We start from the raw sequence: 19,728 nt of genomic DNA, 5'->3' as shown, positions 1-19,728 counted from the left end.
GGTGATGGTTTCATATGGCATTCTGCTTTGTATTACTGCAGATTGCCAGCCTGTGCCACCTTAGCAACTAAATCACAACGCTTGAAACGACTGTTACATTAATTAGGCTGCAACCCCAATAAAATCTGAGCAAGATAAAGGAACACTGGGACCACTTACTTTCTTCCCTCTAAAGAAGAAAGTAGATGCTGTGTTAGAAACTGCATTGACATCAAGAGGCAAATCTGCAGTTGCCTTGTCTGTGTGTTGAGGTGTTTGTTTTCTCAGTCTTGCAAACAAAGGATTCAGCGGAATTATGCTAAACAGTGTGAGAAATTTAAAATCCTTGCTTTCAAAGGCAAAGCATACAAATACCTTTCGTTAAGAACAAGATATGAGTACATAAGACAAAAAAAATCAAATATACCAGTTCCTAACCTAATGATTTCTCTCATGTTAAAATCTAATAATGTTGCTGAATCTCTCTCACGTTGTTTTGGGAATTCCCAGTAAATTCCATCACCATGGATCCTCTGTCTCCCCATTCCCAGTTTCCACAAAGTAAAATTGTTGGCAGTGAGAGAACTGAAATGGAATTTGAAGCACACCTAATTGAGAAGCAACAGAAAAAAGTACAAGAACAGGAAAAAGACATAATTTAAGTCTTTATAGTAATAGATTGGGGATGACAGGGAACAATGGAAGGTGACAAGATACAAACCCACCATTGATGTCTTTGGGGTTTTTTTGGGGGTGTGTGTGTGTGTGTGTGTGTATATCTATATGGTGCTGCTTGAGACATGTTTATGCAGGTAAAGAAATATTTAGAGTTCACACTGAACTAAACTCTGCCACAACATGCCCATACAGAAGTATCATGCAAAGCTGTCTTGGCTAGAGACCAAAAAACCAGGTTTAAGTCACTGTTGTCACGTTTGCCACATGTCACGAACACACCAACGTGGATCTCGGCATCACATCCCATTTCACAGCTCAGATACCTTGGCTGGATTAGCTCTGAACAGATGACGTACAATCCTATCAGAATTATCAAAATCAAGACGAAACACTAGAACAAACTGTCTCACTCAGAAAAAGTGACTGGGCTTAAAGCAGTATTCCCTCAGAGATTTTATGAACTAACTGTATGGATCTGTGTTCTATCCTCTATAAAACTGTTGAAGTTATTCTTCAAGCAGAACTATGAAGTTCTTAAAAAGATTCTGATTATATGGTCTGTAAGGCTGCGGCTTCTGTAACAAAATCCTTCCTTCTGTAAAGGGTGGCCAATGGATAGCAATTTATTATAAATGTCAGTGTATTGGTATAGCAATGAAGAAATGACTGCAGCTGCTATTATTTATTTGTATGTCAGGGGCCACAAAGCCAAGTCACTCAGGAGAAGCTAAAATAGAAAGCAGGAGACAGAGGTAGGGCACAGAAGTAGCTCAAATGGCACAAGGTCCCATCTTGCCTGTGAGACCCATCTGCGGGGGTGCACAAAGGTGGAAATGGACAAATTTCCCAGCGAACAACAAATCAGCAAATAGAACAAAGGTATTTTAGTTAAAAGCAGGGATTTGAGGTTATAATGAAAATAGATGAAGGGGCAATACAACAGCAAATATAATTAAGAGATGAATAATAGGCAAAGAATTTCTAAATTCAGATAAAGATTCACAGGCACCACCTTTATATGGTTCCAAACTACATGTGTCATCTTCAAAGACCTGCAGATCATTAAGGCCAGGTCTGTAGAAACTTCCATTCAATGTACCTACGAGCAGCCTAAAAACCAGCCAACTTCTGTTTCTTTCTCCCCCACCCCACAGCACAACAGCAGAAACAGCACAAAGATGAGAGCATGAAGTCTCAGAAGTCATAGTTCACCTTACTTAACACCGACTCCTCTCTCCTAAATCACGCAGCAAAATTTACACATTCGGAGAAAAACTGCAAACTAATTAAGGATCTGGAAAAGTACACATGAAAAGGAAGGGAAGTGAGACTAGGACACAAAGGCAATAGCACATGGAAAAGACAACAGCAAACTTTTAACCATCCTTTTCTGTACTTGGAGGAGATGTAGAATCTGAAAGATACCAAATTCAGAAGGCTTTATCAGATCTTTTTCAGACAGCAGTTAACTTGCAAGTTTGCTTCTACAGGGAATCTCATCTTCATCAACTAATCTCTTTAGTATACACAATCAATATCGATATTCAATACAAAAGTATTTTAAAATTAATAATATGGGCTGTAACTCTCCATGCGTTTGGCCTCACACTGAGCGTGTGCTACTGGCTACCAGATAAAAACATCCTTTACGGACACAGCAATTGAGCACACAGAGGTCTTCTCTACCCTCCGCAGAAGCAGCCAACTCCAACCTAAACAGGGCACCACAAAAGGTGAACTACCTGTCTCAGCTCTGTAATTCCGAACGTTCTGAAGTGGTATATATTGCATGTAATCCTCCAAATGAGTACTCTCCTCTAGCCAAGTAACTTCACGCCATTCTCCTTTTAATCCTCTACTCTGGCTTTTAACAGGATTTATTAAGACTACCTCTCTATATAGCTAATTGCCAAGGTTTAGATTAAGAGATTTTATTTTTTTTTTATCTGTAGCTCTATATCTAAGACCAGCACCATCCCACGCTTCTAACTGGTTTCTTCTAACTATACCAACACTAAAGTTTAGCAAGTGACTGTTCTCTTTGCCAAAAACCTCAGATCTAACCTCAAAAACCTCAGATTTCTATTCTGTTCCAGAAGAATCAATTTATCATTCCAGAAACAGACTGCAAGAGTCTTTGAAATAATTTTGAAATGTGATCAGCCCGTACTGTCCCCATTTCAAACAGCAGCTCTACCACTGTTGAGTCTCTGGCTATTTCAGGTGTCTTACCAACGGCATTCACCTTCCCTGATGGTTCAGTAAAAATCCGTAACGCTTCCTTATAGTCAAATGATCTATTTTTTCCAATGAAACGTCTCTCTCTTGCTCTTGCCGCACCTTCTCAACAACCACATCTGGCCCCTTCGCAGTCTTTTGGACAAACAAGTAGTTCTTGTATTAGTATAACACAAACCTAGTACTGGTAGGTTTCTGCCATTCCAGTCTCTCTCTGCCGTGTCCACTTCCCATCTCAGAAACTTGTTTTCAAGTGAGTGTGTCACTTGTGCTTGCAAACTAAAAAACCACCAAATTTCTAGTTGATCCCTATGGCCCTAACTAGAGTATTCTGCCAACGCAAGAAATAGGCCAGCCTGCTAAATTTCTGGTTCTAATTATTAACCAACTGAAAGAAATATCAGACAGTCTGCAACTGAGGAAAGGATGAAAATAAGTCAGGTACATGCTAGTTGCAATAATAAAGTTGCTAAAGTTAAACAATTAAACACAGTTCATTTTTTTCTTATTTAATAAATAATATAAAAAAAGTGAACCGTTTTTGGTTTGTTTGGATGGTTTTTTTACATTATTGGAAAAAACAGTGTCTTATCTAACTCCAGCAATAATACAAGCAATAACGAAACCGACTGAAATTTTTGGGTGGACATTTCATATCCCGTTTAAGTGGAGTCCAGTGTGCATAGCCTCACAACTACTGGTGACTTTTCCACTCCTGGAGTTGGTCTTCTTTTGTGTTGCTCTGGTTCCATAGATGACCTCACTGTTCATTCGCAAAAAAAAAATAAAAATAAAAATAAAAATAAAAATCAATCATATTCCATGGTTAACATTGAAAAAACCCACAAAAACGTGACAAGTTTCAACATCTGATCAAATCATCAGCTGCTTTTATGGTATCATCCTACAGATGTTCAATTATGTTTGTCACATCAACAGTAACATGGCATTTTATTTCTAGCCTCGTAGAAAAAAAATGAAACACGATAGTATATGCACAATCACACACAGAGTACACTTGACAAAAACACTTTTATGTGGTTTACATTTCACTTTTATTTAATCCTCAAAACTGCCCATATTGCAGGGTTTTTCTTGATGAAATATGGAACTGAGCAATTAGTTCTACAAAATTATGGTAAAAACTTGCTCATTTTTCTACCTTATTGCTAAGAAACTTTACAGGTGCACAGTTTGTAAAAATAACCCTTTTAAGACTGAATGTATACACATGCTACAGAATTTTTTAAAAAAAAATGACATTAGCATAGCACCTCCAGATGGGGCAAATGCAGTGCTGAACACAGACAGAATGTTTACAAAGTTAGAACTGCTCGTTTATTTTACAGCTTTTAAAGGGAAGAAATTGTTCAGTCCTAAAAGGGTTAGATAGAAACCCTAATATACTTCTTTTTCTAACAAAGCTGCCACTCAATCCCACAGTACAGTGCTTGAAAACAAAGTCAAAAGTCTGGCACAGGAAAGTATACACATTTGTTCAGTACTCATAAACACAGCTGCTTTTGAAAGAAAGTAAATAATATGGTTAATAATTGAAGAGCATCTTAGTTCCAAGATGGACACCTCTATGGAGTCATTTAATCTACAAGTGGGTAGCTCACTTCCAATAGATAATTTGTTTCACTTGGCATTAATATTCTGTATAATGGGAATTCACTGATTTATGTCTTGAGTTTGTTTTTTTTCAGGTAACCATTCTGACCTCTTAAGTCCGGGCAATGACAAGAAGTACAGAATACCATTATTAACACAGTTGTGGGATGCCCTTAGGGCAAATAATGAGGAAAAACAGCAGCAGCAGATTATTAAAGACTACGCTAGTGTTGAATTCCAAAATGCAGTTCCAAACAAAAGAAAACAAGAAAAAGGCATAGCTAAATTTGAGCACTTAATTTGCTTTTTCTTCCTATAGTTGGAACTATAACAACATTCTGAACACAGACTCAATTTCTATGTATATAGAATTAACAGCAGACTTAACAGCTAGAACAGTTATAACAGTTTCATACTGAAACGTTGTAAAAGTAGTTTTATCAAAATCTTGAGATGTTGTTAATATCATGAAAATATCAGTTAACAGCTCACAAGGCCAATAAACGTAACGATATCACCCCACAGGAAAAAGTTCAGGAAGATAATATATCTGAACAACTGGACATCTTAACGACAGTAAGGACCTGGAAGACCACTTCTGTACTACAGAATAACTACTGGCAACAACGGAGCCACAAGCCCAAGGGAAAAACGGGGTTTAAAATGGTCTTGTAAGCAGAACTTTGTAATAGTCTCTTTTTTTCACCCACTTGGCTGTAGTGTGTAGAACAGCAGAAAGTCGTTAGGTTCTTTACAAGTCAAAGAATATTATATCTATTGGGCAAAATTATTGCAAGTAAAGAAACTGAATATAAAAAGTATTGCATTTATATGTAAAAATTTTAAAATAATGAGTATAAAAGCAGGTGTCAAGTTCTGAAACGCTATTTTAAATAGTCTTTGAAAGTTAAAAGGCTTGTTATGGTTTGCCTACTGCGTGTATATCGTGGTTGGTTCTTGAATACCCTCTGATATATATATCGCTTGTTTTAATTCTCAGTCTAATGAGCGATGAAAATCTGTGGCTCTTGAATCAAGCCGTACTGTAAGATACGTGCTTCTAACAAAAACACTGTGAAATGATTCCTGCCACAACAAAATTAAAACGAAATTGTATAGCACATAGAAAGGTAAACAGATTTGCAAGTAATTGCCAGTAAACAGTTTAAAACAGAGATAAGGCCACAATGAATTCTGCCCTTGGTCACTGAAACGGAGATGAGGTGAGGCAGTATTCACTAGTGCTAAGAACCAGCATTGCGACTACGTCATGGGAGTAAGTTTTGTAATACAGAATAGCAAATATCAAGGCCTGTGGTAGAATACAAGCACATCTCAGAAGGACAGTGGCATCAATTTTAATATTAGCTAAATATGCCTTATAACCGATTTCTTCCTTCAACCACATTTTTTTCCACACATACAACAGAGCACTAAAGCAAACAAGTAGAATGGAGCGTCAGAGTACACAAACGTGGTGCGGAGACAATGCTGTAAAACGGTCGTGGGTGTTGCAACTGGAATAAACGGTCAGAAATAAAGACCTTATGAAAATGGTCAACAGATAAGCCTGTAAGCAACGCACTGTAGGGAGCCACAGGTTCACATTTACACAGCAGTCGTGGCTCTTGCTTCAGGGTATAGAAAAGGCTGAACACACCATAACATTTGTATTTTGGCTGTTAAAGAGGAAGATCACACTATCAGAACTTGTCCTATGAGTCTATGCCTAGTTCTGTGACTACAAATGAACTACCGGGGTATACTTTCAAATACAAATGAAGCAGGCAGGTCTACGAGGAGGGACAAAACATGTCAAAGTCAAAATGAAAAACAAATGCAACAACCAACAAAGTCAAAGTGCAAATGAGCCTTGAATTTACGATGGAGAGAAGACTTGAATGTTGCACAAGCTGTTGGCAGGGAAAAAGAAACCCACGGGAAATAAGGATGGGAGGAGCTGACATCTTCATAGTGCTTTTACGATTTTCTATTTGCCCATTTCTAAGTAATAAAATTTACTTCTAGTTATTATGGTATGATCACTTCACAATGAAAGCACGTTCTCAATACAAGTGTTACACCAAAGTCTGGCCTAATTTACTGAACAGTTATGAAGAAAAACATGCTGCTTGTGATTCTCAAGTGATGAAGGGCATCACCTACCAATCCCATTTGTAGCATATACTTCTCATGGTATTTTAGTTACATGCCAACAAGACAGAAGACATGCTGCCAAATGAAGTTATTGGGAACATTCCACTTTCGAAATAAAACATTTAACTTACACTTAATACAAATTATGTACAAGATTAGAAAAACCTGAACAGATCCTGAAACATTTTCAGATGCAGTATGACTGAGCAAGGAAGAGGGGGAGTAACCCAGTAACAACTCTTCAAAAACACCAACGTATGCCTGTGACACGAACAATCATTAATATGACTGCTTGAGATGCCACTTTAAAAAAAAAACTCATGTAATGTTAGAACCTCATGAATTATCACTATAAATACATATTTAAAAAAGGAAAACAGAAATAACTATTAACAATGACTGAAAACAGAGCACTAAAGTTAACATACATTGCATGTATTGCAGGCAAGGCAGAGGCATTTTTTAAAGCTTTTGCACAGACTTCATATAATCTTAAAAAAAATATGCTGGCCTTTACAAGGTTCTACTTGCTGAAATAAAAACAATTTCAGTTCATAAAAAGTCACAAGACTTCAGTTTAAAAAAAGGAACAGTTCCAGCCACAGACCAAAAATATATATATTTTTTTAAAACTGGAAGAGTATGGTAATTAGATTATACAAGCATGGTCAGGCTTGGAACCTGAATATACTTCAGAGCAAAAGCTCAGAGGAAAAAAAAAATATAAACTATTTGGTAACAAAAGTGTACTATATGTTGTGATACAAAAAAGGTATGGTGAAAATGTACCTTTTATACTAAAGCTTATACAAGTTCCTTGGTCCATAAAAACTATGTTGTGTTCATGTTTTCTAGTTTGCTCAACATGTATCCCAGCCACATTTTTTGTTTCTTGCCCATTAAAAAAAACAGCTGAAAAATAGATTTTCAATAAAGTTCTTATGTTTCGGATGTTTTTTTTTTTTTTTTATTGTGGCTTCTATATTTAAGATCAGCACTTGCAGGTAACAAGGTTCAAATAATATCACCTAAAATGGAAAGGTGTTTTCCCATGAAACCACAAAAATTGTTCAGTTCTCTTGAATGTAGCACTTAAAAGTCAGTTAAAGTCCAGACAAACAACAGTAGTTAGGAAACTACAGTTGCTGTAGATGATGTGACATTGGTTGGATTTGTGCTGACGTTTGTGTAACTTCCCTCGCTGTTTGTATTTGTTTCACTGGAAGCCATGAGGCTTGAGTTGGCTCTGAGGATTGCTCCAGCAGCGCTGCAGTGTGGTCGTGGCCCTGGTTCCGGTGTGTATGTAAAGGTAAGGCTGGTGGAGTAAATTATGCCATCGTTACGGACCAAAGTTACTGGAACCTGGACTGGCTGACGGACCCACCTCCAACCCTCTCGAAATGCAGAAATGTCTGGAACAACACATAGCATGCTCTCTGCGCATCTGAAAAACAGGAAAGTCAACTGAGCATAATAAAACTTAAGCTTAAAGAATAGAACAGAACAAAACAGTTCATTTGGAAGGGACCTACAACAATCATCTAGGCCAACTGCCTGAGCACTTCAGGGCTGACCAAAAGTTAAAGCATGTTATTAAGTGCATTGCTCAGGTGCCTCTTAAATACTGACAGGCTTGGGGCATTGACCACCTCTCTAAGAAGCCTGTTCCAATGTTCGACGACCCTCTCGGTAAAGAAATGGTTCCTAATGTCAAGTCTGAACCTCCCCTGGTGCAGCTTTGAACCATTCCCATGTGTCCTGTCACTGGATACGAGGGAGAAGAGATCAGCACCTCCTTCTCCACCTCCCCTCCTCAGGAAGCTGTAGAGAGCAATGAGGTGGCCCCTCAGCCTCCTTTTCTCCAAACTAGACAAACCCAAAGGCATCAGCCACTCCTCACAGCACATTCCTTCCAGCCCTTTCCACCAGCTTTGTTGCCCTCCTCCGGACATATTCAAGTACCTGAACATCTTCCTTAAATTGTGGGGCCCAGAACTGCACACAGTACTCAAGTGGGTACACCAATGCCAGATACAGTGTGACCGTCACCTCTTTTGACTGGTTGGTCATGCTGTGTGTGCTGCACCCCAGGATGCAGTTTGCCCTCTTGGCTGCCGGGGCGCACTGCTGACTCATATTGAGCCTGCTGTCAACCAGCACCCCCAGATCCCTTTCTGCAGGGCAGAAAGCATACACTTGAGTGTATACACCTGAGCATACACTCTTTAAAGCATCCAGTAAAATGTAATCACCATAAAAGTAGTAGGAAATACTGTACCTGTACATGGTTTCAGCTTCCACATCCCCAAACCAGACACGTAAATTTGGAGTGAAGTTCTGTCCTGTAAGTTCCAACATTGCTACATCCCCACCACCATTCAACTGTAAAGGGAGTGAATAGAAAAAAGAAAAACCACACACACAAAAAAAATGTATTACTAAAAACAAACATCTCCCTCTCAGAAGAACACAGAAAAAAAATTCTTCACACGCACACAAGAACTGTAAACAGTGCTACTTCTATTAGCTGGATAAAGCTGTGTGGAAGAAACACACCTACACAACTGAACTGTAAAGAAGTAACACATCTAAAAGATACTGCCAATTAATTTGATATCCTGAAGGAACTTCTAAGTTTTGACAGTGGCTACTTAGAAGTCAACAAGGCTTTGAAAACAGAGAGCAAAGAATCTTTCAGAGAACATGTTAGAAGAGCTTCAAGTTTTTTTCCAAAGCAGAATGCTGATTTTGTTAATAAGATTTCAGTCTGGCTCTCTTTCATCTATAATTGACTGTTTTAAGAACCAAAATCAATTTCAAAATAATCAGACAGAAGTAGAAGTCCTAAGGATATCACTACCACGGTATTTTAAGAAATAAAATTCTTAATGTATAGAAAAACATTAATGTTATTCCTGTAATAGACAGGCTCATATATTCTGAAATGTAGGTAAGAAAAATTATTACGACACAACTTTCCTATTTATAAAGCTAGTAAGAATGTTTTCCTACAGTATTGCACAAAGGCACCATGAAGGTTAAATCAGTAGGAGAAAACTCATCTCACCTAAAAGAGTTTATTAAAAAAAAAATAATCAACTTACTTGAAGACTTTCTACAACAGGCACAGGTGTCACTGGAGCATGGACCGGTCCCATCCCCTCATAAAATGTGTATTCTGCTTTATCTGTGCTAATGATTGTCCAAGAAGCTCCATCATTAATCATTTCTTTATTTGGTTCTTTTGGGCATGGAGTGGCCTTAGAAAGAAAGAAAATTTTTAAATCTGACCTGTAGACTTGTCTACCAACTCACAGAGCTAAAAACCAACTCAGCCAGTAACAATGTCTATTATCTCAAAAACATGTTTCCTTATATATTTCCTGCAAAAAAAATGATCTAGAGAAACAGTCACATACATTTCAGCAAAACTAGTAGAAAACTAAAACTTGTGAGGACACTCACTTGATACTGTCAACTCTCCAACCTTCTGGTTATTATTGGGTTTTATTGTATGGAATGTTTTATTGTAGTTCAGCTTTCAAAGTTTTAGCATTATTCAATAGCCATTAACCAACAAACTACAACAACTAGAAGTAGCAATTTTAAAATAAATCTTGTTTTGCAAAGTGACTAAAACATCTACAGTCTGAAGTGGAATACTCTTCATTAGTTTTAACATCTGGCCAAGATTTTTTTTTTTCTTTTAGCCATCCACAAAATGATGGAAAACATATGCTTATATTTCAGTGTTTGTGCAAAGATTTGGGAGAGAAGCTGAAATGACAACCTTGCAAAGTAGTCAGAAATATTCACCGTCTCCTTGTAAATATTACTAAATATTAATAAATTAGCATACCTACATAGACATTTTTTATGGCAACGAAAGTATCTCTGAACAATTCCATCATTGAGCAACCAGTAAGGAAACTGTGTATAGGTTAAACACAGGCATAGGAAAAAAAAAAGGGGGGGACCCAAAAATTCTAATTTTAATACCTAAATTCTGTTTTCTTCCATTAAGCTTTAAGGATACCTAGGTATGTAACGATGACATTTGCTCTTCAAAACCGTTAGATAAATTTCAATTAGCACGAATTTACCAGTTCAGATGAAAGGAAGTTAAGATCAAAGCTGCACTCTCATGTGGACTCTTCATTCTGATACGATCATGTAAAAAAGCACTGAAAACAGCTTGCAAGGGAAGTGTGCAGCAGGGATAGTAACTACAGATATTTCCAAGCTCAAGACCCAACTGATATTTTTACTAGAAACACATGGAGCTTCTAAATTACCAGCCCAACTTCAAAAGAGGAACTGTTGTATACTATTTTGATGCCTGACATTTTTCCTACAGGTTGACTACAATTCCTGTTGGCATGGACCGATGTTCTCATGAACAAAACCATGGATATCAAAAATTAATGACCCCATACGAGATCCTTGCCTGGCTTCTTCAGATCTGCTAAACCCCTGCCACAAAGTGGAAGGCAAATGCCACAGAACTTGTTCTAAAAGCCCTGCTATGTCAAGAATCGTTTCAGGAAAACATTACTCTTGTCATAGAAATCCTCAACAGATTATGATTGCTCTTCTAGAGAAGCATTCCTCCTTGTCACTTCCAAGTACAGCAGTTTACCTCCAGGCACTTCCGCCCCCCACCTTTCCAGTGGCACTGGAAGACTGAAATGCCTTAACACCACGCTTAGTACCCCATGCATTGACTGGCTTTACACGAAGACAGGATGGGAAATAAATAATTGCACAACAGGTAAAGGCCAGAATTCCCCAAGAAGTGCCAAACACAACACGGACACAGACAAAAGGAATCCAAGGAATATAATGTATTTGTATTTAAAAAAACCCCCACAATCAAACACCACACACCCCCCCCCCCAAACCTCAAGAAAGCTCTGTATCAAAGGATATTAAAGAAATGAAATTATAACGGATTAGAAAAAGTTGTGGGTTGTTGTTTTCTTTTTAATAGAAAGCTAATTAAAGGAAAGCAAAAAGCAAAAGGTAGAACTTAACAGTCATTCTCCTTTCAAAATGCACAAAGCTAACAGCGCACCCCCTCCCCAAGACTGCTGCTGTGACCAGTTTTATTCAACATCCTTACCTGGTGAAGTTGAATCTTGAAACTTCTGCATGATCCTAAGTTTTTCATGTAGTTAAATGCTGTTACAATTGCACTGATTTTATGTCCAGAAGGACATTGAAATGAACATAGAGGGCAAAAAAATGGTAATGAGCTTCCATTTAGATAAAGTGAGGTTTCTAAAGAAAACTTCTCTAAATGATGCCCATAAAATACTGAACTTGGAACTGGTAGTTACAACTTAGGATCTTGGAGCCACCACTGACAGTTTACTGAAATCACCAGCTCAATGTGCAGTGGTAGCCGCAAGTGGCAACACAATGTTCGACACCATCAGAAGACAATATTGAGAACAAGGTATCACATATTATTTTGCCAGTGTAAGCCCTTTATTCGCCTAATTCTGGAATACTGTGTGCAGTTCTGATCTCCCTGTCTAAGAAAGCCATGGTGAAAAAAGAGAAGGTACAGAAGGGGCAACTAACATCACAAGGACTCACAGACCTTTTGAGAAGAAATTATAAAGACTATGACTCTCCAATTTGGAGAGAAGAAATTAAGATATTGATGGGTAAGGTGAATGCAGAACTATTGCTCACTAAATACTGCAAAACTGGAATCACTCACAGAAACTATTACATCATTCAAAACCAATACAGCAAAAGTTTACTATACAGAAGACAGGAAACCTCTTGAACTTTCTGCCATAGAACACCACAGAGAGAGCATCAGCACATTCAAAAGGAATCAAACTGATGGACTACACATCTACAAAATGATACTGAAAGACAGAGTCAGGGATGCAGCCTTTAACAACCCTTTATACAAGAAGCGTGGATGCTGGCAGAGTACAACTGCACTGGACTGCACAAAGAGACCAGGTCTGCCTGCTTCTTGTAAGCACCGTCTCCTACAGCTGCTGTATGCTCTGATCCATTAAGGCATTACTTATATTCTTTCTGTATTCTCCAGAATACATGGACTTCTTTAAAGAAAGATCTGGCTGGTACTTCAGCAACTGCATTTCAAGGTTTCTGTAGGTTCATGCTGATCTGCTGACTTTTTACAGCCTCTCTGCTTTAAGCCTCTAAGGTCTCTATATTGGGCTATTTCCATGCATCCAAGAGAGACACGTCACCCTGAAGTAAACTTTGCAGGTTTTTGTGGTTTTCCTTCTTTTCCAGTGATCACAGTCTGTCTAGACTCCTACTATAGGCACAGTATTCAACAGTAAATGCTTAAAAGCTGGCAGTTGAAAGATGCTACGCATGCCTGTTTCTCTGGTCTTGGTCTTCTGATCCAAAGGAAAAAAATAGCTAAAATGAGACTTCTCTGCCGCCACTGGTAAGAAAGAATTGATCTTCTATAGTGATTTCACTTACCAAAGAGTAATGACAGCCCAATGTGCAAGTTAACAGATTTTATTCAACAAGTAGAAGCAGCAGGTACCTACTCCACTACAAGAATTCAGAATAGTGGGTTGTCCTTTATTTAAGCCCCACCCAGGTGGAAAATTCAGAGCTCTTAACAGATTGGGCTTCACAAGTGCTGCAGAAACTCAAGAGTGGTAGGATGCCCGGGTAGTCCCACAGGCAATTCCAGGATGTTGAACTAAAGCAACTGTCAGAGAAGCAAGAGTTGCTTCTGCATTCAGCCCCTCCCACAAAGCACTTTCAGAAAGATCAAACGGCAAGGCTGATCCTGAGTTACTGCAATTCTTGCATAGCTTGATGAAGGTCCATTCTTCTTTACAAGAAAGTATATTGATAGATGTATCTCTGCTATGTGCTATCTGGTCCCTTCTGAGTCACAAGTCATGAATGTGTTTCCTGAAATATGAACAAAGCTTCTCATATTCTCTTTTCCATCATCCCAATTCAGGATAAAAGTCAACTGAGCCTTTACCAATCCTTCTTGTCCCTTCCCTTAAATTAAGGGAAATCTTTAAGAAGTTAGCTTCCCCCTTTCCTTACCCAAGAAGCTATAGCTGTTCTCCTAAGGAAGTCCCAAGTCTTTCCCAAGTGTGGCCATCCTCCTGGAGCACAGCGTTATCTCTCAACACCCTTTGCTATTTGAGCTGCCCTGGATGTTTAGAGAAAATTGCAATACTTAGGTAGGCCTGAACTTGGCCACAGTCTTGTTACTCTTACAGGAATTACCATGCTGAAAGTCTGCTAAAACCATGCTAACATACACATGGGATTAAAGCATAATTTGTTATCTTATGGTTTAAGCTGTCAGAACAATTGTACGTTGTGGTATTTTATTTATTTTTTTTACAGTTCTCCTCAAGGGTTTATTCCTGTCATAGTAATTTGCTAGGGACATTTTTCTCCCCCTACTGAAGAAACAAATACTTGAAGACTGACAGAGCTACATTCTTCACAGACAAATCAAATTTCTGTGGCTTTACAAATTATTGTGGCCAACTGCCATAGCTGTCTATGTTTATGCTCTTAGCCAAGCGCAAGGCACTGCAACTCTGCTAAATTCATCATGAAATAAGACCATCATGAACTGTATCGTTTCCTATTTGCTGTAATCTAGAAGTGGACACACAAGTGGTGTAAACTCCACTGGCATATGTCAACACACTAAGTCACAGTATCACGACTGCATGCACAAGTTCCTAGGGTGTTTCCATTTCTTCCACTGGAGAAAAGAGAATTCATTGTCTAGACAGACATGGAAGAACGTTATGGGGAAAGAAAAACAGATTTAGAAAGGGACAGATAAAGTTTGTTGCTTTCCATCCTCTGCCTTTTCAAAACAAAATATTAGACTCACAATTCAAAACCAACTGCACAACTGGCATTCATACATATTTTGGGAGTATTTGGGAAAATGTCGCAACCACGCTTCTCATCTATTGAAACAGTTTTAAACAACTCACTTGAAATTGGATTATTCTCTCCTGGGAAAGGCACAAATACATTCTCTCAGTGTCTTTAAGGTAAAATGCACATTTATGGAGCTGCGATACTGGATCATCTGCATCCAATAACGCTGTTTGTTTATCTACTTTTCGAATTATCTGTGAATGAAAATTGTAGATACATATTTAGGACAATTTCTGTACTTCATTACATTGCAGATTACATATGTACTGTTAGTAAAGGAAGTGAAAGGTCATTACACTCTACACTCAGTACTACAGCTTCAATGTGCTGCATGCATATGTATTTTATCTTTTTTGCTATAAGAGTGGGGAAGAAACTTGAAGCTTCAGCAGAATCTACTTTTGTTCCATTTCCTGGTACAAAAGAGCAGTAGGTCAAGTATTAATAGACTTCTACAGAAGCTTCCACCATTGACAGCATCAACAACACTCTGTGGCAGACTGGTTGCTGAATGAGAACAGTTGAAAATAAGGATTTACTTTAAAGGTATTGAGATGTCCTTAAGTACAGTTTTGCAAACACAACAATCATAGCGTATCTTAACAATAGTCGGTCATTAAATATTACATAAAGACAACTGCAAAGAACAATTGTTGTTACATCTGGCAGTTCAGTGAAAAAAAAAATCTGCTGACTTAATTCAGAGCTGTTACACTAATTTATTTTTAAAAATTAAAAAAGTTATTCCCTTACAGACAGTGGAAATCTGTAGCTTGGAATTTTAACTCAACTTCTAGAAAAAAGTTTAATACTTCATTTATGCAACATCAGCAGAAGCAGCAGCCAAAGTGCTTGAAGATTTCTAAGCCGACAATCAGAAAGCCAACCATGTCCTCTGGGATTTCTAATGATAATAAATGGCATTATTAGCAATATAAGTTTCAAGGTTAACTTGTTTCTTCAAAGGTCTTTGTATTACCAATAAAACGTCTGCAAGTTACCTTTTAATCGTATCACCTTCAATCAATCTTGTAAGGTAGCATGACAAACGTTCCCAATAGCAAACAAAACAGGAACCTTTAACCTAATTTGTTTTAATCTATTTCTACCTACAAATAAGTTTTCTGGAATCATAAGTGATGGCATCTCCATTTGGCAGTAAGAAAATATTAACATGAAGCCCACAAATAAAGTGAGATCCTCTTACTGCATGTCATGTGCACTGAAACAGATCAGAAGTAAGCAGGTCTGGATTTTTCTGTCAAATAATGTGATTTATTTATTTTTTTAAAAAGAAGATCTATTTAAATGATCATGCTTTACCATTTACTCTGAGCAGGCTATTTTCTTTTTTAGCTAAGTTTGATATTGGGAGAGAATTTCTCATTACAGTCCTAGTAAAATAAGTCTGGGGAGGTGAACAAAAACTTGCTTGCAGGGAAGGTTGGTTTTTACATTGGCACACTCTAAAAATTATTTCTAGTTAAAAGTGGAATTAGCAAAGCCTTGTATGAAATTCGTAATGGGCTGAAAAACCACAATTTCACAGATCTCAAGTGAAGCATTGTTTATTATCAGTCACATAAAATTCTAGTTAGGCTGGCATTAAGTGTATAAAACAGGAGGGGAAAAAATAATCTATAATTATCCTTAACTTTATTTATAAAAGCCATTACTGTGTACCCAGTGATAAATTTTTTGTTTCACAAACAAAATTATATATATATATAATCAATTTTGTACCTGTGACAAAGACAAATGCTGAAATTGTCTCTTTCTAAAAGAGTTATTGCAAAGGCACTTCCAATGTTCCATATTTAAAACAGACACTATTAATAAATGCCCAAAATGCTTTTGCAAACTGATATTGGTATAATTATGTAATACTTAGATGTACACAGAAGTGCTTTTAGATTCAAATCCGTAGAGCATTGTTAAAGCTGTGCTGAACTTAACAAACACAACAGTCCTACTGACTGCAAAGACTACTCATCTATTCAATATCAATATTTAAGCATTTTCCTACACTGGGACCTACATTACTGTTTTCAAAATAGACATTTTCTTAAGGACAGCTTGCAGATTAACCTACTTTGTCAGGTTGGAATTCTGAAAAATTCCCTATGCTTAGTTTACAAGCTGTTCTTTGCTTACAGAATTAATCTGCAGATATAAAAATAAGCTTTTACTAAAACGAACGCCATTTTCTATGTAAAACATGTATTACCAAACGTAAACATACAAAGACAAAAACTGTAAGCAATGCAAACTCAACTATGCAATTACACAAAGTAGCCATCTACAAATTAATTACAGCATTGGAGAAATTAAACTGTACCAGTCTTGGGAGTGCCATGCCAGTAACTGAGCATACAAGTTTGACAGTCTGCCCATAATGAATGTAGCCGTCTCTCACTGTGAATTCTTCTCCTTCCGATTCATCATCATCCACTGCGTGAAACAGGAATTTTCACAGTATTTGTTTTAATCACTGTTTTTCTCGACAGGAGGGACATTTAACATCACACTACTACATCAAATATACACTCAGTAACAAAACAAAGCTGTATATGGGCAATTAATATGAAGGAAAAAATGCAGGACTTTTTTTGCGGGGATGTAGGGAGATAGGTGAAAAAAATATATTGCTTCATTTTTACTTACAGAGGTGAATGTAAAATGCTCCCCACTGTTGTGAACTGGCATGGAAATTACCACCTTCTACGTGCAAATATCTGGTGCTAACTGTTTGGGATCGAAGTCTATTAAATAGTGCCACTTTTGTCCCTGACGCAATACATACTGCAAGGAACACACACAGACTTCAGATTATAAAATTACTTCATTATTACATAGAAAAGTAATAAAAAGTCACAAATACAGTAAAATAAACCAATGAATACTGGAAATCGAGAAATAATTCTAAACTATTGGTTAATTTAGAAAATATTTATTTTTTGGTCTGTCACACATATAATCACAAAATTACAAGCGGGATAACATACACAGTGGCTGTTCTCCAAAGGCATGCTACTTCACAGAATTTTGCCACTTAGCCAAACGGGCCAGTGCTTGCCAGCTGAAAGCTCTTTCTGTTCATAGCTCTCCAACAAGTGATTATTTGAGCTGAAGCTTTAGCTTGTCCTTGTGAAGTACTCGGACAACTTTCAGTGATCATTTGAAACATATTTGAAGTATAAAGAAAAATTATTCTTACGTATCACAATCAGTTGAAAGGAAGACAGACATAACTATGTAAAATTGTAACCATGCAACTTGAAATTTTCTCAGATCTGAACTTACTTATGATTCAAGAGAGAGAGAGAAATGCTAAGTCTGCTCCCCTAAAAAAAGAAATCAGCAACTAGCATTTTGCCATCAAAACGGGCGTGTTTCTTCTACTTGGTTCATATTTACTATCGAGGAATGCTCCGTTCATATTCACTGTACATCAAAACTATCTGTCTGAATACAAAGTCAACAGTGCATACTCTGAGCCCACGGGCATGAACTGCACAGCAACAGATTGCCTTTAGCCATGTGGCAAGCTAGCGACCCCGGGATCCACATTCCATAGGTGAATGGGTTCCAGCCCAACACAGATGGAAGAGCCTTTTAAAGCACTAGTGAAGAGAGAGAGAAAAACAAACAAACAAAAAAAGGGTATCTCTTGAGGTGCTCCAGTGGTATGCAGGCAAAAAACTCTGGAGGAAAAGCAAAATTGCTCCCAATTATACATTAGCACCAGAGATATCTTAAGTTGAAAAACACAGTCAGCAAATAAATCTGGGTGAAATATCACCATACAGATTTCTTAACCAATTCCTTAAAAGGAACCAGGCAAAACATATTAAAAATAAAAACAAGAAAATGGCATGAGACACTAAGAATGTGGCTGTGATGTGACAAAGTGCAGTTTTGGATAACATGATGCTACTCATTTAACACAATCTAAAAGCTATCTCTGATACTGATCAAAACATCCTCGACACCAGATCATGGCAGCTTAAGTGATCCAACAGCTTAGAAAGCTGAGGCAGAGCATTCTTTATGCATTTGTCTAAAAGGATTCACTCCTCAGAACAGAATTTTTTTGGTGGACCTTTTATACTTACTAAATAATCAACTGTGACTGCATAAAACTCAGTGTAACCTATCTATATTGGAATGCTTTAAAATACACTGATGTGTACAGTTCTGAAATACATTAGAAAAAAACAGAAATTGAAAATTTCGTTGTATATACTTTGCAGTCAGACCTCAGAATACATAAGAAAAAATTAGTAGGAGGCAAAATTAATTGCTACATAAAGAAAAGAACTGTAAAATACTTACAGTCTGCATTTTTCAGTGACTGTTTCTTTTTAGAAGGTTTGGAGATGACTTTGATCCGTTTACTGAGGAACACACCAATGTCGTCACTATTGCCATAGAACATTTTTACCGATAACATGAAGTGCTTTCTCTTGTCTGAGTCTGATATGTATAATGTTTTGGCAGTGCAATAATTCTGTAGGTGAAAACACACTGTTGTTTCTTCTTTCAAGTCAACTCAGTTCAAGAAACTATGTCTATTTAATTATGAATAAAATAGGAAAACTGATGCAATAGTTCCTAAAACAGACCAGAAAGTGCTTTTTCCATCTCTTCTATATGGATATCTTTTATGACTACTGTTTATCTTTGTGAAGGCTAGCACCTGACTTCAATACTTTAGCTGCTTTCTACAGACCCTTACCAAGGCTGGAAAACAGATAATTGGAGACTACAGCTGTGTCAAAGCCATCTCTGAGTGGTAGTTAAGAGCACTACTGAAAACTATATTGGAATAGAACTATGCAGGCATGTACAGTACGCTGGGCATGCACAAGAGGCTGCCTGTGCAGAAAATGTGTTGAGCCAAATGTCTCAAAGATGAGAGATGACTAGGTTTTAAAACACTAGAAAGTTACTTTCAGCTAAGTGTTTATGCTAGGTGACGATGGGAGCTTAAAAAAAATAAAAATCTCAAAAATACTACTAGCTACTAGGTAGCTATAAAACACTGCTTAATAAAACAACCAGCTAAGATGAACCCTCATGTGCTGCCAGTTCTATTCCAACTGTTTAAGTCATCACAAA

The 19,728-nt window shown here is 37.4% G+C and overlaps 1 protein-coding gene across 6 annotated transcripts in view; it reads right to left on the bottom strand.

The window, feature by feature from the left end:
• Positions 1-3,319: 3,319 nt before the first annotated feature.
• RBPJ (recombination signal binding protein for immunoglobulin kappa J region) overlaps positions 3,320-19,728 on the bottom strand; it is a 153,288-nt gene continuing 136,879 nt past the window's right edge. For 5 of the 6 annotated variants that reach the window (XM_074587745.1, XM_074587744.1, XM_074587746.1 and 2 more), the window contains 7 exons: positions 18,943-19,117; positions 17,272-17,409; positions 16,946-17,058; positions 14,661-14,801; positions 9,771-9,926; positions 8,945-9,048; positions 3,320-8,110 (listed from right to left, as the gene is read on the bottom strand). In XM_074587745.1, the coding sequence (XP_074443846.1) occupies positions 7,795-8,110; positions 8,945-9,048; positions 9,771-9,926; positions 14,661-14,801; positions 16,946-17,058; positions 17,272-17,409; positions 18,943-19,117 (1,143 nt within the window). In that variant the 3' untranslated portion in view covers positions 3,320-7,794. The remainder of the gene's footprint in view (positions 8,111-8,944; positions 9,049-9,770; positions 9,927-14,660; positions 14,802-16,945; positions 17,059-17,271; positions 17,410-18,942; positions 19,118-19,728) is intronic. The other variant, XR_012587077.1, reaches the window with a different exon arrangement.

This window comes from Larus michahellis, chromosome 5 (assembly GCF_964199755.1).
Source record: "Larus michahellis chromosome 5, bLarMic1.1, whole genome shotgun sequence".
NCBI lineage: Eukaryota > Metazoa > Chordata > Aves > Charadriiformes > Laridae > Larus > Larus michahellis.
This window is presented reverse-complemented; position numbering and strand designations above follow the sequence as displayed.